Below are 24,416 nucleotides of genomic sequence, written 5' to 3'. Positions count from 1 at the left end.
TCTCTTCTGAATGACACAATAAATTTCACATCCAATAATTCACTAAAATATTAGGATATCTTACTCTTATAAAAGGCAGAGAATGTCATATGATCACATTGAAGTTGCACTAATCAACAATGCAAAAAGATTCAAATTCTTGTTGCATACTCTTCTAGGTCCTTCAAGCTACAAAGAACATGGTTACCGCATGTTACTGATATGGGCACATGGCCTCCCACCCGATGCAAATCCAGTTAAAGAGCTATATGAATCACTAACAGCCATTGACAAAAAGGGAATAGCAGGTAACAGAGCAAATAATTAGGTCAATAGTAAAACTTATAAAGGTTTCATTTTAACATTATCAAATAATATTTGACAAAGAACACCCCTATTGAAACATATAGAATTATTTGAAAAGTTGTATTATCTAATAAAAATTCATACATTTTATCTTTTCCATCAATGAATATTCCAGATGCTCTGCGCAGAAAATTGGATGAAGAGAATGCAGAAAGATACAAGAATGACAAACGAAAGTGTAATGCCTGTAGTATCACTTAAAAGGGCAGCCAATAACCATGAAGGTTTACCGGCATATCTTTCTGGGTGAAGAAGCGTTTGGACTGTCCAATTGTGGGCTATTTACATGAAAGCTTCCACATAAAATTATGATACTAAATTTTTCACATCCATCCAGGTCATGTTTAACGTCACCATTCTATAAATGATAACAAGGCTCAGAAGCATTATATATATATATATAAAATGAGCAAATATTATATATTAAGCATAAAGGATTAAATAAATGTAATACCCTGGTTTAAAATAAAAGCATTAACATTTTCATTGCTTATGTGTCATGTCAAATTCAATTATACCTGTATTACTGTAAGCAGATTGTTTTAAATAAACATTTAAGAACGATGTTTAACTAACCTTAGTCAAGAGCATTCTCTCAATCAAATTTTAAGTATATCCACCTTAGAAGTGATAGACACTTATCTGAAGACCAGTTGTATATTACCATAAACATTATATTTCTATTACTTAAAACTTTAAGTATAAACACTGCCTAAGATGGAACAATCATAGAATAAACCTGTAAATGTGGAGCTAGATCACATTCAACATTTTTTTCAGATAAATTTTTAATAAGTGCCACCAATGACACAAAAATTCATATAAATCTAAGACAAATTTATATTAAATCTTCATTTATACTGTGCAAAATTCAAGTGTAATTTACACAAAATATATAGTGCAATAATTGGACAGAGCAGTTTCATTAAAGGACTATTTCTCTGGTTGATGCGTTAACAAAATGTACGTCAAGAGCCACTTATATTGTTTTGTCAAAATGTTACCACATACAAAATGATAATGTAACAACAATGAGTATGGGGCTAATAACACATCTATTTAATTGGAGTCACATTCATCAAATGGGACATTCACTTTCATTTTTTTTAGATTAATCCCAAAGTAAAAAATCAACATGACATGTCTACAAATAAAGTTGAAAAATATTAATTTAACAACAACAATGCAAGTTTTCAATGTGAGCCAATTATTGCCAAAAATGCTTTCTTCAAATCACTAACAACAAAACTTCCCACCTAAACAACTTGGAAACAGTCAACCAAGACTTTGAGAAAATTAATTGGAACACGTGAATTACATCAAACCTTGTCCTTCATTTTGTACACTTGCTTCTTCAAGTAGAGGCTTCCACCTGCAGGCCAATCTAAAACCTGACAAAAAAGCCTACACTTTGGTCCTCATGGCAAAATCCCAAGTCACAAGCAAGGCCTGCTCTCTCTTACATTCGTCGATACGGATGGAAGCTCTGGGCCTGGCTGGGTTGGCTGTAGTTTCCCCCCCTTTGGGGTCCTGGACCCCCTGTGTAGCCTCCCCCACTGCTACCACCTCCGCTTCCCCCGGCTGCCTCACCCTGGCCCCCTGCATTGTAATCATTGTTTTTGGTTGTTGACCATCAAACCTCACAAACAGTGGATAGTTAAAGAGGATAAGGTTTATTTCTGACTAGAAGGAGAACTGAAGCAAAAGCTTATGCCTCAAATCACCTTCCAATAAAACAAACTTAAGAGCTATGTTCAATTAAGTAAATTTTTTCCTGACAGCCACAATAGTAAGTTTTTCTGGTAAAATAATTTAATTATTTAAAACTGTATAATACCTGCCTATACAACTTAGTGACAATAAAATTAACTTATACTGTTCAGTAAATGAATTAGAGCATAAATTGACCTCTTTCTTGAACTTTGGTAACAAAGTATATAAAATTGTCGGTTCATAGGTTTGTCTGATAAGGATGGCTTGTGTTACCCGAAATTTGGGTTGAGCACTTCCATGTTTGGGATCAATGTAGAAACATGGGTTCAAGCATTATCAATAATTGAAGTAATGAATTGCTCAAAAGTGCTATAGAAGGCCAACTGAAGGCATAGCTCTCATTTTTGTCCATAAATTGGCACACTAACTCTAGACAAGAACTTAAGAATTGTAGGAAAAATATACAGGCATAAAGAACAGAGCTGATTGCCTGCATTCTTAAGTAAAATCAAAGAATAATATGAAAAACTAATAGTGGGAAGCAGCACTTCTTTGAGGTAGATTTCCAAGGTCTTAAGAGGAAAAAAATGACTGTCAACTGATAGCTCTTCAAGAGTACCCGGTTGGTTCAGAGAAGGACAGAGAAAATAAATTTGACAGGAAAATATTAAACAACCAGAGAAGAAAGATGAAACTATATTTGATGATGCGAAGGAGCTACAGTCAAAGATCTGATGAAGGGTACACTAAGATACTTTTCACACAGAAAGAATTTAAGAAATTCACTGTGAAGTAAAATGTCCTCTTGGGGTTGTCATCACATACCCTTAATCAGCAAACTTTCTGCAATTATTGCATAGTTCCTTTTCTTTTGTTACTAACTTCCTACGGACACATTGTACAGTATATCTCACTATAAAATGTGTTGGTTCCTAGTGCTTTAAGACTTTTAAGGGAATTTCATCAAAATTACCAATTTGTTCCTTGAAAATTTATCGCACGAATTCATTTTGATTAATGTATTCATAACTTCTCAGCTCTTGTTCAATTAATAACTAAATAACTTTAGAGGCGTAAATATATTATCTTTAATGATCACCAAATGAAAAAGTCTTTCTTTCATTCCAATGTTTTAGAGGCATAAATATATTATCTTTAATGATCACCAAATGAAAGTCTCTTTCATTCCCATGTAAGCTGTTAGCTTATGATTATGGGAAACAACTGTATGCCCAGGGCTAAAGATAGTGACAAATTAGACAATTACGGCATACACTACTGACATTTTAATTTACTATTTCCTCTTAGTGATGCTAAATATTAAAACAGGCATCTTAGCACACCAATATCTGCTGGCATAAGATGATTTTTGTAATTAGTACAATGATTTCTTTAGGAATGACTATTAGGGAAAACAAAATCATTACCCCTCTATACTTTTCATTGACCTCATCTTGAATGTATCAGTGGTGAATGAAAACTAATATTTTCACTACTCTTGACAATGTAGATATATACACCGCCATGTCTCAATGGTATATAAATTTGAGTTCACCATCACATTACCCGCAAGTAATTAATCTAAAAACAGTAGCGAAATTCGCAAACCTACTTTTTTATGTTGATACCAACACCTATCCAAAGGCATATTCTTCTCTAGTTCTTACTGAATGTAGGGTTTCAACACATTAGACCATTAATGCCAATAGGCATATATTCTGGTTTTACTGATGTACTGGTTTAATTTATCTGAAAAAATTGCTGGTGTATCCCATTAAATGAACACCAGGGAGGTTATTTTGAATTACTGTTATGTTAGGACCATTATACGATGCACACCCACTAGATAACAAAAAAATACACTACTACAATATGCCAGGATATGGCATGGACTTGAGCTATGAAGGAATATAAATATCAACTTGGAATAAGATATCTTAAGAGTATTAACCTGTAACTTTGATTAACCAGAGCCTTTCCTTCAGCAGCTTTGCAGTAATTTAAGCCACCAACTTCCTTAAACTGTTTCTAAATATTTCAAGAGAATTATGCATTTTTCCACAGCCATTTTCACAATTCAAGTACATGAATTGCTAAAATGCATTTGCTGCCTACTTCCTTTTCCGATAAAAATATTTGGACAAGTAATCCTCCATTACCATTCAAAGCTAACCCATGATCCTGAAAGCTTGTTACCTCATGCAGGGTTTTCAATTATGCCAAACTATTGATAATTCTTCCAACAAGCAAAACACAATCTTAATTTATTGTGGCTGTCGCAACATGAGAAACTATATCATGTTAAGTTCCTAAAAACTAGTTATAATATATTCTGAAAAAAAAAACTTTCATTGGTCCCTACTCTAGCTTCAGCATTATTCATAGGTCTTAAGCTATGTCTTATTTCTAACAGCATTATTTACCGACGACACTTAAGTGTCCATTGGTAAATTATGCCATATTGGTTTCATTAATGATTGACTAACAAGTGTACGTGCCAACATTAAGGACACTATAGAATAAAGATTAAATAATATATAAACCATTTTTGCCAGCTAGAGTGCATAATCATGAACAGTCAGTGCAGAAAACCATATGGTTCAATGTGTAATGCAGGGGTGGGTGGAGCTTTGGAATTCACAATGATGTAAACAATAAAAAAGGCCCAGAATTTAAATTTTGTGCAACTCTAGCCAAAAGATAATTCTGTCAATTAACACATGGTACATCCTAAGTGTTGGCACCATACACACATGTCATAACAAATTTTGACAAAGCATAATCAATGACAGTAACATTTGAAGAAATGCCAATGTTAGTCATGTACCAAATGGAATTTCACAATATGGCATTAAACCATGCCCAACACATTTTTGTTGGCCTCTTTATTATGCAGTTACTGTAACTTGTCCACCCACATGCATGACTAAACCAAAGTGCAGATGAGATTGTTTTTGATTGCCTGATTTCTTAGCACTGAGCTGATACAGCGATTCTACAACACTAAAGCTGGCTGGAAGCATGCAAAGAGAGGAAGGAAAAAGAAAAGCACAGTTACTTCCATGTCCATCAGCTTATTTACTTCTCTAAGCTTTCTACAGTTCAAATTCCTTTAAATTGATTACAATTCAAATTAAAACAGTGAGGGTAAAAACTGAACGCCAATTCTGCAAACATGTACGTACATTACAATAAGCATGGAAAGCTTGCCATTATCGCCGTTAGTACATGCGGGTCTATCACACAATTTACACTCCCAAGCTCTACAAAATGTACGCTGCCACATTTGAGTCGCACAGCAGATGTAGTCCACAACTAAGTGATATTTTCTTGCATTGTCAATCTCCAATCCCCCAGACAGCAATTCAACAACACCCCATTATTTTCCAGGGTGCAATGCTCACACACAATCACACATGTAGAGGGGACAAGTCCAAGTAACTGAATAATAAAATTTCCTATTTACACAAATGATTTAAGGCCACCAGAGGGGCACTCCTCTAATCAGCAGTCTTTAAGGTTCAACTTGTTGGCACGCCATCCTCATGGCCCTTTGGCCACTGTTGATGTGTGGCCACAGAGGCACCAGAGGGGGCATGTCACGAAGTCGTCCACTCACTAAAGTCAAAGGGGGGCCCACCTGGAGGGGGAGGATGTGAGTAGCCGCCCCCACTGCTGTCCGGGACATAGCTGCGTGCTGGACCATAGCTTGAGGAGTCCTGCTGAGGGCGTAGGGAAGAGGGCATCAAGCATCACGTTACATCATCCACTAGGTAGAAAGTGCTTAACAATAAGACATTATAATGCAAGTAACAATGAACACCAGAGCCATTTGAAGAACTTCTTGAAACAATTGCCTTTCCCCTACTTAAAGGAAATTATATGGAGTACAAGGCATCACTAGGATTACCTATTAAAAGAAATTATTAGCCCATTAAACCAGGTCTATTAAAATATCATTTCAGTTTAAGTTTACCAAGTGCTGTGAAAATTTAAATAAGGGTCACACAAAACATCAATGAACCCCACAAGAGAAGTATTATCTTAAGAAAATACGGAATTAGGAAGATTTTAAATGTTTACAGTGTTAAGCCTACAATACCTTAGTACTTTAAAAAAAAAAGAATTATTGAATAGGCTGCAAATTCAGGGAGTCAAAAAACTTGAAAGGAAGATTCCTATAATATTTATGCATTCTATAAGATATACTGGAAATATTATTTATGAATAATGAAAGTGAGAAATGAAAATTAGTAACTGATGTAAATCAACCCATTAATTATCTAATTTCAAGAAATGAAATCCACTGACCTTCTAACGATTTGCACAGCATTATGTACATGGTCGGCATGGAAAGGATTAAAGCACAAACAGGACACAGATATTAGATCATATCAAAATGATTTTAAAAACTGAATTACTATATCTAATTTTAAAAGTGATTTCAGAAAATGCAAAAAAATAACTGAGAAAAGTTGAATGACTTTGCTTAAGATGTTATTACACACAAAAAACTTAAATAAGCCTGTCAGCTCCCTACTACTTTTTGTTGATAGGAAGTGACCTTCATCTAAACTATCTTTTTAAGAGGAAACCTGATAAATCTGAGATGAGCACGCACAATAAATCCATATGACCAAAGTATAGTCCATAACATATTCCCTAATTTACTATTCCATGACTTGGGTTAATTTCTAATTCTCAATTTCCTTTTCTTGATTAAACAGAAATCCTACTCTATAGACAGATTCAACAAAAACTGTTAAGTTAAGCTATCGCGAACATTTTAAAACCTGTTGCAACATATTTGCATAGTTTTTTGGCTTGGAATTTGGCCATTTTCCCCATTAAAAACTTGAATAAATTAGGCCAATATCAATCTTAAAATTCCACTTACTGATGAGATATTAGATTTTGGTCTAACAACAAATTCAAAATAATTAATGATAAAGCAATATACCCAACAGTTCATGCATAAGCCTTCCACAGCAGGATAAAACTAATTCAACTTTATACGGACTTGTGACAAAACCAACAACAAGAACTGAAAGACATCCTAACATCCTTTAAAGATGGACCACATTCAATTACCCAGGTGCTTCCTCGGGGAAAAATACTGCATCATATACTAGTAAAGTCTCAGTCCTATTCAATCCTAAACATGTAAAAGATTTCTTACAAAATAATATTCCTAGAAACCTATTTGAAAGAAATAACTGCTTCAGAAAATGGCAACCTTAATGAATAGTGAGCAACCATTATTATAAAACAGCAAAAAATTCATTTAACGCTGATCATTGAAATGTGTCCAGTCATCATACCTTCATCACTATTTCACAAATAGCTCTAAAGCATTTATTATTTCCCACAGTGCTCATTTTTCAGTATTGCAACGCTGAGAATAATTAGGTATTTCAAGAAAATGTTTCCCCAACAAAAGTAATGAAAAATGAGAAGTGAACTAAGTATATACCAACAGGTTTTAATGTACTGGGTATTCAGCATCATTTAAGATTTGCCAAAGCGTAAGTTACTTGTGCATTAGCTAATTCCAGAGTTAACTGCAATCTAATTATAAACAGTTTTTAATATTATAGTTGAAAATTCATTAGGAACTTGAATTCAATAGGGCAAAACAAAAATTGTCACAAAAGTTACTACACATTTAGGTACCAAAATGGCAAAGAGAAATTAGGCATAATTCATAAGAATATTAATTGAAGAATTTTAATTTTCCAATTTATCATATTAATTTAACGATTTGAAAACAAAAGCAGTGAAACTTAGAAAACATAAACTGAAGGCAATATTAAATATTATCTCATAACTCAAAACTAACCTGTGGATAATTTCCCATTGATCCATACTGGTTTGGATATCCTGGAAAATCCCCTGGGGGTTTAGGTGTTGGCCCGCCTCCACCAGGCTGAGTAGGACCTGGACCAGGAGCAGGAGGGCCAGGAGGATTCACACCACCTGGACCTGTTGGCCTAGCATACATGTCACCTAGATAAAAAAATATTAAAACACATCATTAAAGAGAAAGATTGAAATTCAGCAATTTAATCAAAACTAAGGCAACGAACCAAATACATAAATTTCTTTTCTCTGAACCACACTGATGCCAAATGCCAGATATTTATAGACTAATATTCAAGACTAACTAAATTTGTACAGGAATAACTCCAAACAATCAACTAACTTAGTACATAAAAGAAGAACATATTAATTAACATGGCTACACAAATTTTTACTCTCCACAAAATAAGCTAAAATCATGGAAAATTTAACGATAAAAATTGAGTTATGAGAGCACTAATTTGTCGAACTACATGAAAGCAGAAATTTGTTCAGCCTTGTTAATTAAAATGCAACTCTGGGCTAGATTAATGATGCCATTTTTGCCCTTAACACTACCGGAATTTAATTTTTCTAAACTAAACACTTATTCTCCTCCTTAACTAATATTGATAGACTAAATTATAATTATCACTCCTGGTGAACTTAAAACAATTGTATTAAATGCTAAAAAGGAAATGATTCAATCTAAGAAACCTACACATAATACAGTGAAATACCGTTACAATAAGTCTTGACGCAAACAACTAAAAATCTACCCAAACCTTGATTTTTCATTAATAATTAACCACACTTGACAGAATATTAGAGGAGAAGTTATTGAATAGGGTGGAAGACTAGAAGCATCCTATGGTCCACCCTGGAGACGAAACACACACACAAATTGTTGCTGGCTGACTCACCAGGGGGGCCTGGAGGTCCCTGGGGAGGGCCAGGTGGGCCTCCCGGAGGGGGGGGCCCATTCTGAGGCATGTTCCAATTCCAATTTCCCCCATAACCTGGCTGCGGACCACCCTGTGGAGGCCCTGCAAAGCCACAAAAACAGCAACTTCTGAGGCATGCCCCACAGCAGCCAATATTCTTTTATCCTGAAAACAATGCTACCACAATTTTTCTAGCACCCCTGCAGCATGCAGGTGCAGTATTTTCTTAGAAACGTAGTTAAGTCATGGCCATGCAAAACTTACTAGACTAAAAGTGAAAAATTGTCTGAATGGTCCTCTGGAAGAATAATTTCAATTTTCAAACACCATATTTCAAACAGTCTGGAATCAACACATTAGAATTTACAATTATAAGTCATGCCAAAAGATCTAAAAAAAAAGATCTCAAATTAAAATGTATTAATTTTGTGCAACATCTAATGCACAAATAAATCAAACAGATTGTCAAAAAACCATGAAAACATACATTAGATTAAAACCAGCTAATAATATGAATTAAACTTTTTACATTGATATAGGTTGCACGCTATTGCTAAAGCACATTACTAATATCAACCCAAAGGCAAAAACTTAATACCCTAATGGCAAAAAGAAAATGAATGGCAATGCACAGCATAAAGAGGATCAACTAAATACTTAAGAAGTTGGTATCGAAATGAAACAATCCAAGAACTGAATTTACACAAATAATATCTTAAATCTTCTAGTCTCAATTCTGCTATTTCTTTTTCATGATGCCATTTGAGCAATCAGTGCACGCTGGTTTGATCAATTGTTTTATCCCTTGTTAAGTAAATTTCAATGGTACAAGTTTTCCCTCAATACTAAGGTTCAGATAATTTGAAGAAACTCTTACATTTTTAAACTTAAATTTTACTTTAAGGCCTCATTGACTCAATTTTGGTCAATATCATTTCATAAAATTTAATTTTTACTAGTTAATGTCACTATGCCTCTTCCTTCTGTCAAATCATAAGTGGACAATGTTGGTGCTGCACTATTATTTATGTACATGTGCCCATATATCAACACACAATCATGATTATACTGTTTTATGAAGTCTTCTCTAATACCATGGGCCATATTTTTCTTTATATGCAACCAAGTTTGGCATTACCGTATTTTCAGGTGCATAATACACTTCAACTCCCAACATGTGATCCAAAATCATCCTACATCATAAGGGCTGAGAATATACAAGCATAAATTTGACCAATAAGATACAAGCAGATTTGCTGGAAAATAATTGCTATTAATATTTTTTCCTGCATCAGGCATTGAAAATGTTTACCTTATTATGTTAAAAATCTTTGTTTTGAGCATATGTTTACCAGTTGAATTTTTATTTCCATCAATTATTTCTAAATAAATTTTAAATGTATACAATGTAGATTGTAGTTACATTTCACCAATGGTGCTGCTGTGAAACTGCTGGGCTAATGGGAATGTTGCCACTATAAAAACCTGCACATCTTTCCAATATGATGAATAGGATGAACATGATGAACGCCAGAGCCATGAATCACAAGTACAATGGGATTACTATTTCAATAAAAGTAATTTTGATTGAAGCAGGAAAATAAGCTATAGAGTTGTATATTACTGATACTACTGGAACATCATGGAGCAAAAGATTCATGAAGAGAAATGGTCTGTGGAATAGCATTAAATCTACAGTAGCACAAAAGCTGCCACTTAAGCACAAAAGAAGAGGTACAAGGTACCAATTCATGATGGCACATTGATAGGAAGAATGCCACAGCCATAGATTCCATGGTTCTGTAATAGTTGGAAACTAGATACAAGTTAAACATACACAGTTACTATGTCTTTAAATAATGAGAAATTAGCAATATGCTAGATGAAGATGACGTTGTAACTAGAAAAGTTACAACCCTACCAAAAATTACAAAGGAACTAATTTAGCAGCAGTGACAAAAGTTTTCTGTGATTCCACTATGAAGCAATATTGATATAACTCCTATTTTCAATTTGAAAACTCCATTTCTTTGCATTAATTGTTAACATTACACTACATTGTTTCATTTGCCTGATCAAAGTATATTCTCATAGATTCTTAACATAAAAATCTGCCTCTCTTATGCACAGGGCCTTATGGGATGGGAAATACTGTATTCAACTGTGTTGATATGTCAAATTTGCACAGAAATGGAGACTGCACATCTTAAGTTTAAGAGACCAAGCACTTCCATTTATTGATTGATTGCAACTATTAATTAGGGAAAGAGAACTTCATATTATATATTCATATAATATGAGAGATATTCATTCCATGCTCAACATTAATGTAAGATAAGAAAATAACCACAGACTTGCAATACTATCACCTTGGAACTTTTCAATTCAGTTTCAATGAAAATTGATTTTGATTCCTCTTTTTTCAGCATTCAATTCCTCCTATTCATGAGCTTTTTTATTCACTATTAAGCATTAATAGATCAAAACTCAAAATCTGACCAATCTTACGCAACAAGAATATGGACAATAATTCAATGCACCTTTAAAAAACCACCTCAAGCCTGAACTTCATGTTCATTTTTTATTACAGAGTCAAGGATAGGTGACAATTTCAGGGATTTATCAACTATTTTAGCAGCTCATTTTTGAACCTGAACAAGTATTTACTTTTCAACACTGGCATCTTTTAGAGGCTAAATAATGGCTGTGACATGAGTAACTGTAACTCAGATCAATACATTATTGCAAACTGAAATGAATATACCTTAAATTTTTAATAATAAAATTTCCACTGGTTTATTCTCATGATATGCTCTACACACTATAGTAGTGTTTCTCATTCTATGCCCTGGATGGTGCTGGGTAATGAAAAGAAAACCACTTCACCGCAACACATTGCAACTTCTCATGAATCTAAAAAAGCTGCTCAGGGTGATTTCCAAATTTTTAACTCTGCCTCTGATTATGAAAGCTTCACTACCATATGCAAAACTTCATTTAGTCCAGCCAATGGAATTATAGTTCAATGCCAGTAAAACTGTTATATAAAGAAAAAATTATACCTGGAGCCATTATTTATATTAATCCTGATGAACTAAAGCTACATCAAATTCCACATGAAAAATGAGGGTGATGCAGATCATGAAGTAGATCATGGTTGTCATGGTTCTTACAAACATGGTCAACAAACTTAATTCCTTTTAACAAATAATTTTTAATGTATTTTTCTAACCATCAATTTTGGATGGCCCATAATAAATATAATCTTTTTAGCATTAAAAACTTGACACACTAACAATGACAAAGTTGATTTTTTTTTAATATTTGGCAATTATTATCTGATTACATATCTTTTTTAGACCTTTTAGGAGACTAAAGAATCACACCTATTAATACATTTTCTATGATAATACAGGCTGTGTATTTATTTTCACTAATGCATGACCAATATTAACGTAGCTTTATCTGTTTCATCATTAATTACCTGTAATCTTCATACACCACCAGAGCTTACTTCACAGTAAATATCCGTAGAAATGGTCAAACTATAGTCATCTGGTTTCTTATAGTTTATTTGATGATTGATTAACAATGTACATTCCAAAATGTTCAAATGGCATGTATGTGATTTAGTACCATGCACACCACCTTCCTTTTGCTAATGTTTAATCATATCTCAATTAATAAAACACTTATGACAGCTGGAAGTAGACCTGAACTCAATGCTTAATATATCAACAACATAACAGAATGGTTGTAAAACATCCAATATGGTGTCAATTCAGATGATTAATAAGCCTGAATGAATTAGCTGGTCACTGATTAATTGTGACAATTTTGAAATGCACTATGATCGGAAATAAAATAACCAAAAATGGCATATATTAAATTGGGCGGGGGCAAGCAATATCCCATATCTTCAAATGACTATTATCACCTATAGCATGGCTAATATAAACCTTAAAAAGCTTCAAATAAATACTGGAGAACATAATAAATAAAAGACAGTGAATGTCATAGATAAAAATTATAATAGAAAAAATATAATTACTATGCATATAAGTCTGCTATGTAGCAAAGATAGCAAACACCTTACATTCCTGGTAGAAATAAGAAGTTAATTAACAACATCTCCAAAATATAGAGTAAAAAAAAGAACTAGTACCCAATCATTTCAATTTACACACAAAGGAACAAAACTAAATAATATCTACAATGTAAAACTACCACTTAAAGCAGTTTGATTCATGATAGCACACAAACCAAGCAGTTTTGAGTATGACTGCATTGATACAAAGTTTAATGTGCATCATTTTCAACTGAATTTCATAAATTTACCTAGAACAACCCCTCTAATTTCTCTGCGAACAAAAGACATTTGAGTAATGGCATTTCACTGTATTTAGTGAGCTTGATTCAAGCTAAGATTTTATCCAATAACATTAAAAAAAACCATAATGCTACGGAAACATCACATTTGTGAGTTTACATAACTACTAACCAGAAAATATTTAGATTAAACTGTACATAAATATAATTAAGCACTAATAGCACAATTTACTGTCATATGGCAATTTCAAATTTGACAACTATTACCAAACCCACAGTTAAATATGCAATGAACCAACCAAAATCAACAGGTCATCTGGCAATTAAGCTAACAATTATCTTTAACCGCAAGAATTTATCAATCATGCAAACATGTAGGGCAGTTAAGATGATAGGAACCCATATCATCATAACTAGATCAATCAAAGATCAAATATTTACGCTGATGAAATCATTCTCTGCTGTATAGGAGTCAGTAACAGAAATGGTCTTCCAGAAAAAGACAAACCTACAATATTTCACTAAGTCATTTGATGAAATATTGATGACAAATATAATATTTGTCTCGCTCAGATGTAGAGCACAAAGAACATCATGACTACAAACTTGTTTAAAATTTCATATTTAGGCTAAAATTATGATTTCATTCCCCTAAACATATGCTTTATTTCATATGAATTATTAACAATAAATTAATACCATTTTACTTTGCCTAAAATTTTGCAATACTTTAATAATAGAATTGATGAAACATAACCAATTTGTGTAAATGCTACCAGTTGCCTGGAACAGTCCAAAAGTCAGAACACTATAGATATCCATTACCATAAAAAATATTTCTGAAAGAATATATTTTTTAAAAGAATGTACATTTAATATCCACCTTGCTTTCCCATGTTTAAACATCAATTCTCCAATGCATATGTGGGGAGATAGCAAATGTTTACCATTCAAAAACTATTTCATTACGATTAAAATGAGAATATCCACCATCAATCAGTTCTGTGAAGTTAAAAAAAATTGAAGTCTTCAATAGAAAAAATCCAGCTGATAGGATTAAATAATATTGCCAACTGCCTAAGAAGCTAACTGGATTTACTCAACATGCATTTCAAACATTTTGATCAGCAAAATGAAAAATGATACACACAGTTGCAAGAGCACTTTCCTAGTTCCTGTTGTCTTTATCTAATATTCACCCTTGTAGAGCAAAAAGAAATAATTCAAGATGTATGGTTTCCACAGGAAAGAATTAACTATTGTCAACTATATTCGCCAAATTGCCACATCTGGAATTACTTAGCAGTCCAGATGAATCTACAGCTTAGCGAAACTAATTGACAATAATAAATTCTTAGGTCTGGAAACACAAGTCTCAGATTTTATCTTAGTGCTTCACAGATGGATTTCCACGAAGTATTGCCCTCAACTACCTCTCAAATCAATATTCACCCAATGGCCGAAGCAAAGGGCAAGATACCAACTCTCAGCAATGAACTATTTCTCAAGCTAACCTTAGTTTTAGTGTTAATAGAATAATTGCATAGAGTGAACTGATGTCCCAGCACGCATACAGTTTCCCTCTTCGTAATACATTTAGAGAAAATCACCTAAGAAAGAACTATACAGCACCAATCTTTATAGGAAATATTCTAAAAGTCAAGTCTTACAGTGAGATATTTTAGCTAACATCTACACAGAATTGATAATTTAAAGAGATTTTCAAAATTCCTTCCAAAGCTTTCAAAAAATTCTTGTCCAAATAATGTGAAGAGTAAGACAGGATGAAAAGGTGGTACAGAAAAGTCAAGGTGATATTCCAATAAGAATTCCAAATAATTATTTCTAAATACAATCCCACATGAAATTATGACATTTTAGGATGTTTCAAAAGAAGGCTACTTGATAAGTCTTTGGGACCAAATTAAGATAAAATGTGAATTTACAGGTATATTGTAAGAAACAAGTTTTAGTGCATGTTGCCCCAGGATGTTTTTTGTAGTTAAATGCAGCGTGGAGAGAAATATTATCTATCAAATGCAAAGAGCATCACCACTTTTAGCCCACATACAATTCACTACTCCACGGACCTAGATTCTAATTAATTGGTCAGAACATACTTTATGCACAAATGGCAAAATGTGGCACACAATAATTGAAAACTGGGATGCTTGGACCAAAGCAATGGGTACATGGGAGAATTGTTTTGGGATTCAGATACAGACCTCTGAACCTGAGATAGTAAAATTTAATGAATTCCCTAAAGGAGATGCACTCCTACTAAACAACACTGCCATTTTATACTCTGGGCTTTCACCTTGCTTTAGAAGACCTACTGAAGTTTGGAGTAAACAGGAGCTACTCAATGCATTGGAACTGAAACATTTCTTCATTATCTTTTTAAATCTTAACATCAAATCAGCTGTACACTTGGTACATTGAAGTCCATCTCAATACTGCAACAATATTCTGGATTAATTTATCAAAGATGTGCAACTGGCAGCCAGTTATTGCAATGAATATTTACTTGGCCAATCATTACTTGTTTTCATTCAGTTATCTGACATATTAAACATTTCAAAACTTGAACAAAATTTAAGTACTTTAATATAAAATAAACCTTCTGAACATTGCACAGTTGAGCTCCAAAAATGGGAAACTTACTACAGTAAATACAAATTAAGGTTTTTACAAAATTCACGCCTAATCCAGCTTCGCAATGAATGGTTACCCAGATATCAGTCGTGCAATTTGAGTATATTTATGACCAAAGAAAACTCAAAACTTAAAATTTTTTATTGACATGAATAGGTCAACTCCAAGCACCAAAGAGCCTAGGAGGCTGGTTTTTACAGATACAATATATAAGTGTAATTCACTTCTCTAAAAGCCTGCTGACATTCTGTTAGTGTCATCACCTTCCATCTTCCACTTCCTGAGGAACAATAACTTATACTATCCACCTTCAGCAAATGATTAATCATCTGTTCATTTTATATGGATCTCATTATCCTAATTTCACAATCAAGTTAGCGCTAGAACTAACTATACTCCCTAATATCTGTCCATGTAGGAATTTATTCACATTTCCCTGTTGTTATTATATATTTTAATAAAATTAAAACTTGAAGTCAGTAAGTTATTATTAATATTATTGGTTCATGGAGAACTCATTTCCAAAGCCTCAACCTGTGCTATGATAAGGCAATTAATTGGAAGAAGAAAACTATGGATTTCTTCTCAGTTTTGGTTAATTACGAGGGTCATCCGGAAAGTAGTACCCGTTCGTGCCGCATGAAGTGCTGACGACGCGAGTAGCCGCTGGACGAGGTCAGATAGCTTCAGTGGCTTGTCTGCCTTCTCTGAGCCAAGTTGCGTGACGCTAGCATTGCCTGTGTTGTTTCTGTGATTGTTTACAATGTTTAAAAAAATTGAGAACGCCGCCAGTTGTGAAGTGAGGGCAGTGATTAAATTCCTCAATGCAAGAAACGTTCGCCCATGTGATATTCATCGCCAATTAAAGGAGGTGTATGGAGACAATGTAATGGACGAGTCGTCTGTTCGGCGGTGGTGTCGCAACTTCAACATGGGGAGGGGGAACACACACGACGATGAGCGTTCGGGGAGACCGTCTGTCATTACAGACCAACTGGTGAGCTCAGTTGACGAATTCGTGAGGAACGATCGGCGCGTCACAATTGATGACATCTGTGAGCATTTTCCCAATGTTTCTCGAACAATTGTTCATGAAATTGTTAAACACCATCTGCATTATGCAAAAATTTGTGCAAGATGGGTCCCTCGCGTATCTCAATGAGCTGGCGGCGAAGGACTATGCAGCAGGAATACAGAAACTTGTCACACGTTATGACAAATGCCTTAATTTGCTTGGAGATTATGTTGAGAAGTAGTTTAAAGTATCCTCTTTCAAATAAAATTTTTTATGTTTGTTAATATTTACTTTTGTGTCTTTATTTCACGAACGGGTACTACTTTCCGGATGACCCTCGTACATCTAACAACCTGGATCCCAATCCTTAATACAATATTTTTTATTATTCAATCTCAAACAAACATTTATCAAGCACACAATCATTCTTTAGTGTTAATTGCCCAGATTTTCCTAATAATAATGCTCCAAAAGTGATTGTTTCCAGATAATCATAAAATTCAGTTTTCAAAGTTTTTGACGCTCTGGGTTGGCAGATAGCCCAAACAACAATATACACATACTTGCACCTACCATACTAGATTACAATGATTTTAAATGGCAATAGTTCTAACAAAGATACGTAAAAAATCTTAACAAATACAAAAAGATGTGAAGAAGATATTTCGGGAATGAAATTATGTTCAACATAACCTGTCCTGAAAATTAGAATGAAGAAGTCTTTCAACATCTTAGAAGGTGAATCTTAAACTGTGAATCACTACTTGGCCACTTTTTTATTAGCAGGACAACAATTTGAGAAGATGCCACAAGTTTTCCATGCTTGTCGAAGAGAACAATTTCAGGGAAGAATGTCTCATCTCAGAGCTGTAGAATGGGTTATGTGATGGGAGGTGAATGATACAAACTGCAGTTTATTATTGGTTATACATGTTACATTCAAAATGCTAATTCTGTCAGAAAGGTTGCATAATTTCCAATGATTTTATTCAGCACCATGCCAGATAAAGTTGGTATGCACAGTGGCATGAAATCCAATTTACACATAGCTGTACAGGGTGTCTCAAAAGTTGGCATTCTGGAATTTATTCTCTTTTTGTTTTGAAAATAATATCAATAATTAAGGAAAATATCAATGTTGTATTTAAGCCAATATTAAAGGTAAAGATATAAAAGTATTGTAAAATAAAATTATATTAATTGAACACATAGTTCAAGCAGTGGAGGGTAATTATTATTATGGGTCTAATGATGATCATTCATCTTCTCAATGAAACCCTCCTACACATATTTGTTATTAGATAAAACACTAATCCTGTGGCATTTACTTGCGGTAGAATGGATCACGGAGTAATGTTTTTATGCATACCAACATTACTTCAGTTAAAAAAGAACTGAATTCCAGCTGTGAATTTTCTATTACAATTGTGTTTACTAATATCTTAACATAATTATAAGTAAAACCCCCCGATTATTGTCTTCTAACTTATCATTAACAGTATGAACCAATTTATTATTGTTGACATACATCCGTTAAATGTTTAAACACTGATGAAACTGGAGAATACTTTAAAGTTTCTTTCTGAGAGTTAAATGATGTGGTGAAGTAAATTACAGTTTTGCAAATTTAGGGTTTGCATTATGAAATACATGAAAACCATTTATCCAGTTGCGTAAGTTAGATATTCAACAAATAACAGAAGGCTATGCAACCTTAACTAAAAAAAAGTTACATAAATAATAAAAACATCTACCACATAACTGACATCAAATTTATCTCAGCTACTGATTGTTCAGACCAATATTACAGTAATTCTTTACAGAGAACCTACCATCTAATATAGTAACAATGACAAACTAAAGTAAAACAAAAGAATCAAATTTAGTGACTTGAACACCTTCACTAAATAATAGAAAAACATGCAACAATATGGACACCCATTTTCACTGAGTGAAGTGTCAGTGTATCATTCACGCTTGTCATTATACTAATGATATTCTATTGTTGACATTAGGTAATGAAAGGACACATGCAACAAAATTTAAAAGAATAATTTAGTTGCCTCTCCTAACAAAAAATAAATCAGACTTCAAAATCAGCATTTCCTCTTCAATTCTACATATTTCCTACCATATCGCATTCAAAGAGATTATCCTATTCTTTTCCCTTCCTTGTTTGCCTGATGTTCTCTTCCCTAACTCACTCTTCAACATCCTAATGCCAATACAAACAAAGGATCGCCTCCTTTTTCATTCTTCCAAAATCCCTGCTCCTCCCTCACCTTACTTCTCATTTGTTTTCTCCATCATCCACCATATTTCAAGAGCCTCAAATCTATGCCTATAATCCTGCTTATTTGTTTCCATGTTGTACAGTACTTTTAAGTTTTAATAAACCTTCTCTTAACATCCATACTCAATGTTACTCCTCCTGAAAGCTTGATAGCATAAGGCAAAAATTATACTTACAGCCCTACTACTTTCACAGTGTTTGTCCAGAACACTTCCAAGTTAGATAAAATGTTCTACCTGCTCTGGTTAATGAAATTCTGTTTTAATATTTAAGAGGTCTTGATCTTTCTCGAAAACCGCAAAACATTCAGACTAATTTTGAAGGAGTATCCTTTTTTTAAAAATATGCCTGTATTTGGGCTTTCTTTTAAGTGGCAACAAGCCGATATGAGACCCAAAAAATGATGGAATATATTCCCACCTAAATTAAGGCTAATGATTCATTTCAGAAGGTGGAAAGGTACCATAGCAATTTTAAATTAGCTGACGATTAATAGAAAGAGAATACATATGCTTAACTACTTCCTTTTGAAATGTCATGGTCATTTTACGCTGAGGATCAAAGCCCACTGTGAAGAAAATCCATGAAGACATACTGGATGATCAACTGAATTTTGCGAGCTAGCAGACTTTGTAGGCATTTCAAAAAGCGCAACACATCATATATTAGCCTAAAATTAGGACATGAGAAAGCTGTGTGCAAGATGGGTGCCGCGTTTGCTCATACTTGAGCTAAACCAGTGTCGCAAAGATGTTTCAATTGATTGCTTAGCCATGTTTCACAGCAACAAAGCAGAATTTTTGCACCATTTCATAACCATGGATGAAACATGGGTCCATTACTTCACACTACAGACAAAAGAACAATAAAGACAATGGATTCAAAAGGGAGAACTGGCTCCAAAGAAAACAAATACCATTTCATCAGCAGCCATAGTCATGGCATCAGTTTTTTGGGATGCATGTGGGATAATTTTCATTGACAACCTTGAAAAAGGAAAAGCTAGCAATAGTGAGTAGTAGGCAAACTTATTGAAACATTTGAGTGAAGAAATCAAGCAATGCAGCTCGCATTTGGCTAAGACGTTGTGTTGTTTCATCAAGAAAATGTATCAGCTCCCAAATCCGTTATTGCAATGGCTTTTCATACACTTATGACATATAGAGCCAGGAAAGAATCTTGCAGCCATTAGATCATGTTAATTTTTAAGGTTGAATTTGTTTCGTTTATGTACTTAATACAATCCTACTGTGGAAATCTTGTTTGCTGCTAAAAATTTAGGCATTGAGAAGTTTTTACCTAAAACATATCTCAATGATGCACTAGGGTTCAGTTATACTCGAAACAGATTAAGCCTGATTCTCCAAATTTCTAAATGTTAAGATAAATCTTTTAAACAAAATAACCCTAGATGTTAAAAGACATTACCCATTATTTTGTAATAAAAGCCACTCAGTATGATGAAAAAGTTTGCTTCAGTTCTTTGAGCTTATATATATTTAAGACCAGAATAAAATGAAACAGATTTTTTAATAGATGGAAATAAATTATACTTGAATCTGTTCAATAAACTGTATTAAGGAAATAACTGAAGATTTCAGAGAAAATATAATGCCGGCTAAAATAGTTTTCAAAACACAAAGAAATAAATTATTAGCAGGCAGTGCAGAGTAGAATAATATAGCTATAATACAGGAATCTTTTCTAGAAGCCGATTAGGAGTCAGTAAGATGGAAACAATGTTAGCATAATTGCTACATTTTTATAATACATTATATTATCCATCAAAATTAAGATACCCAATTCTTCCAATTTAAAACCACGGTTATTCATTACATGTTATATTTTCATCAGGCATTAATTGGCAACAGAAACCCAAACATTGAGGAAACAGGAGGGGAAAATGAGAAGGACCTAATTGATACTAATCACACCTTAGTTACTGACAACAGCATTGAGTTGAGTAGTCACGAAACAGATGGGATTGCTTACATTACATGGATGGCATAACTCTACCTAAAACCAGTTACCTCAACATCATACCATGATTGTGAATAAGTTATTCAGCTTCACCAATAGATTTTACTATCAGATACTGCACATGAGATAAGATCATTAAACAAAAAAAACATTTAAAACAAAAATCAACAAAAAATTCCTGTGAAAGAGATTCACCGATATCACAGGAAATTTGAAAATTTTCTCATGTACATATTTCATAATGTAATATATATTGCCCTATCTATGCAATTTAATATCCTGTCCCTTTTAATTTCTCTACGTAGTATTTTCTATTAGTATAAAAGTGTAAAAATCAAGCAAAAGGAGCTCTCAAATATTGCAACAGCAGATTAACATTCAAGTGAAAAAATAATTTAATTTCAGATGGAGCTCTTATTATGTATACATCATGAGACTAGCCTACATCTACAATTCTCCTACACACCCCTAAATTCAAAAGGCCCATTCTTCATATTACTTAGACACAGCAGTGAATTTAAAGCTGTTATCGAAATGTTCCAGCACCCCAAAACTAAAGAGTTGAAGCATGAATACAAGGTCAACTTACATAGCATTACATTTTGCGTAAAAGCAGAACAAATGAATATAATTAAATCTTCCTTTACATTAGCAGGGTTACCATTTTTCTAATTATATATTTTATTCTGCAATTACACAACACCAGAATTCCATCACCCAATGTATTCCGGACATTTAAAATACAAATATGTCCCCAATTTACAGCAGTAGAATATAGCAAATGAGGTATGGCTGTAAGCACCACTGGCACTCACAACTACATAAATATACAGTGATGCCCTGAAATTTAATATCCAAATTTAAACCATCCTCAAGATTATATTTCTCAACCCTGGAATTCACCCAAGAACCACCCGACTAAATACAAATATTGTTACCAAAATACATCCCGCAAAAAACTTGATCATTGGAGAAATTATCTGCTATCTCAGCCATCTGAATTATGTTTAACATTTTCCCCCATCCTTTAAATACACTACATTACCACACAGCCATTTGCTGATCTTAGGTCACAAATTATTTCATTTTAACATTGCCTTGTATTGCTGTCAAAATATTAGAAGGAAACATCCTCATGAACGCCATTACAGAAACTGCGTTCTTCTCCTACTAGCTCATACACTAAAATTTTTTTAAAAGGGTGCCGCCATGCTAATTTTAGCCATTCATTTAGAATTTCATGATACATGAATGTATCTTCATATAACTCTTATTAACAACATAACTACAACAACAGGTAATTGAGTCACACAGTCCTAACACACTAAGAAGAGTAAGACTATTTACAGGGAGCTATATAAATACTTCTCATAAGCTTTGAAGTTCATTTTAAGTTAGTTGCCATTTGTGAATCTAAAAGAGATGTTATTTGGATGAATCAGAAGAATGGTTATGTAAAGGGAAAGCAGCAGAGAATGAGACAGCATGCTGTTACAAGGTATAAACATGCAGTGAGTTGACCTAGGACTAATTTTAAATGTCTTGCTATAAATTAATTACCTTTTTCACTTATCACAAGAACAACATTATAAGCTTACCTATGGCTATATCACACACATGTATTACTAATTAAAAGACTATAAGAGCATGATGATACCTTAAACATTTAATACAGTAAAAACTTGTTCTTACAAAGTTAAATTATCGATCAAAGCCCAATGGGTATCTAAAATACATCAGAAATATACAACATTCATCAAGATATAACGAACCTCAGGCAGTATTCTCAAAAATCAGTCTTCTTACAGAAAGTGAACCAAGTAGCTTTTGTGTATCACATTGGGGAAACAAATGACATGACATGGATAACTTTCAAGAATAGGCATGAAACTAGTACCTTGAGAATTATTTCAGCAATCCCCACACCTATTGAGAATCATAATTATGCTGTTTTGCAAATAGCACTGCTAGGCACCACTATGGCAACGGAAACAACGGTTGTTTACACCTTATAATTTTATTTGAAGTATATGGCTTATTCTACGGAAAAATATTTTCTAATGCAAGATCTCATTAGCATAATAAAAGATGAGCAATCAGTAATATTGAGCAAACAATTTTTTAAAGAGTATGCATTAATCCTGTTTAAAGTAAGGATTGGCTAACTGTGTAAAAATGTGCAGCAAATTCAGCACTAATTCCTACAAGACTAGGATATTTGAATGACCAAAAGACATACCTACTTAATCGCTCTTTAACATCCTTTCTATGCAATATTATAACGATCTAAAAAGTTTACCTGTATCCTACACAATATTTCTTCTCAGGAGAAATGTACATGGGTGGGATTGTAAAAGAGTTGAGGGATTGACTTTTTGTGCATTTACTTATGTCCAAAACATGGTTACACAAACAACCTGTAGGCAGGAAGTATTTAAGTCCTCAGTGTTGATTCAACATGTTACAAAAAACAAATATTCATGAACACAGAAGCATTCCTTTAAATAATGAGGTTGTTCCTTCTAGACCTCACAAAAAAAGGTTCACATATCAAATGACATTGACATCGCATCTCTTTCCAGCTCAACTCAAAATTTACTTTTACAGACATGCCTATACATATAAGGAGGAGCTATACTATCATATAGGGAAATATTTTGTCCCTGGTGGCCAGGAATTTCTGAAATAGTACTGAACTTTTATTTCAGATCATCCTGTTAAGGCTGACCGTAGTCACTACCTTGTAATTCATTCATGAAAATTCACACAATTTTGTATTGGCACAGAAGAATTAAAGATGGTGGATAAACAAATGATGAGATTAGAGATTTTAAAAGCCTGGTACCCGTGATTTCTGATGGACATTTGGGTTTTTAATTCAATCAGTATTATGGCCTTTATCATAGTTATTTCTTTTATCTTCCAGCAATATCATTTACTTAATGTGAAACATCATTTGATTAAGAATAAAATTACACAACATTTCCACCAGTTTTACCATATGCACAGTCAATCAACAACAAGTATTACTGAAGTGATATCACTGAAATAGATTTAACTTCAGTTGATTTTGGTATACTTTGCATTACATATAGTATAGACCGATTAAAACTGAAACGGAAATGCATTGACTGTGTAAAATTCATTATCCCTAAAAAACATTTTTACTTCACAAATAATATGAACTGACTTTACACAACTTATACAGGAGAATAAATGGGACCAAAATGAATGAATCAATAACCAAACAATTTCAAACTTGTACAAATAATTCCTCAGTTGTTGCTACCAAGTGCTTATATGT

General features: G+C 33.5%; 2 protein-coding genes across 15 annotated transcripts in view; one reads left to right on the top strand and one right to left on the bottom strand.

Annotated features, from left to right (window-relative positions):
• Window positions 1–569, top strand: part of LOC139695519 (ankyrin repeat and death domain-containing protein 1A-like) — a 430,852-nt gene extending 430,283 nt beyond the window's left edge. For all 8 annotated transcript variants that reach the window (XM_071594341.1, XM_071594344.1, XM_071594343.1 and 5 more), the window contains 2 exons: window positions 159–287; window positions 461–569. In XM_071594341.1, coding sequence (XP_071450442.1) covers window positions 159–287; window positions 461–546 — 215 coding nt within the window. In that variant the 3' untranslated portion in view covers window positions 547–569. The remainder of the gene's footprint in view (window positions 1–158; window positions 288–460) is intronic.
• Window positions 570–991: 422 nt separating this feature from the next.
• Hrb27C (Heterogeneous nuclear ribonucleoprotein at 27C) overlaps window positions 992–24,416 on the bottom strand; it is a 35,020-nt gene continuing 11,595 nt past the window's right edge. For 4 of the 7 annotated variants that reach the window (XM_071594345.1, XM_071594348.1, XM_071594349.1 and 1 more), the window contains 4 exons: window positions 8,820–8,942; window positions 7,898–8,064; window positions 5,699–5,780; window positions 992–1,944 (listed from right to left, as the gene is read on the bottom strand). In XM_071594345.1, coding sequence (XP_071450446.1) covers window positions 1,805–1,944; window positions 5,699–5,780; window positions 7,898–8,064; window positions 8,820–8,942 — 512 coding nt within the window. In that variant the 3' untranslated portion in view covers window positions 992–1,804. Of the gene's footprint in view, window positions 1,945–5,122; window positions 5,781–7,897; window positions 8,065–8,819; window positions 8,943–24,416 lie in introns of those variants that run through there. The other 3 variants (XM_071594347.1, XM_071594351.1, XM_071594352.1) reach the window with 3 other exon arrangements.

Source organism: Hetaerina americana, unplaced genomic scaffold (genome assembly GCF_022747635.1).
Source record: "Hetaerina americana unplaced genomic scaffold, ioHetAmer1.1.p SCAF_6, whole genome shotgun sequence".
NCBI classification, from domain to species: Eukaryota; Metazoa; Arthropoda; class Insecta; order Odonata; family Calopterygidae; genus Hetaerina; species Hetaerina americana.
Note: the sequence above shows the minus strand (reverse complement) of the source record. Positions and strands in the feature narration are given on the sequence as shown.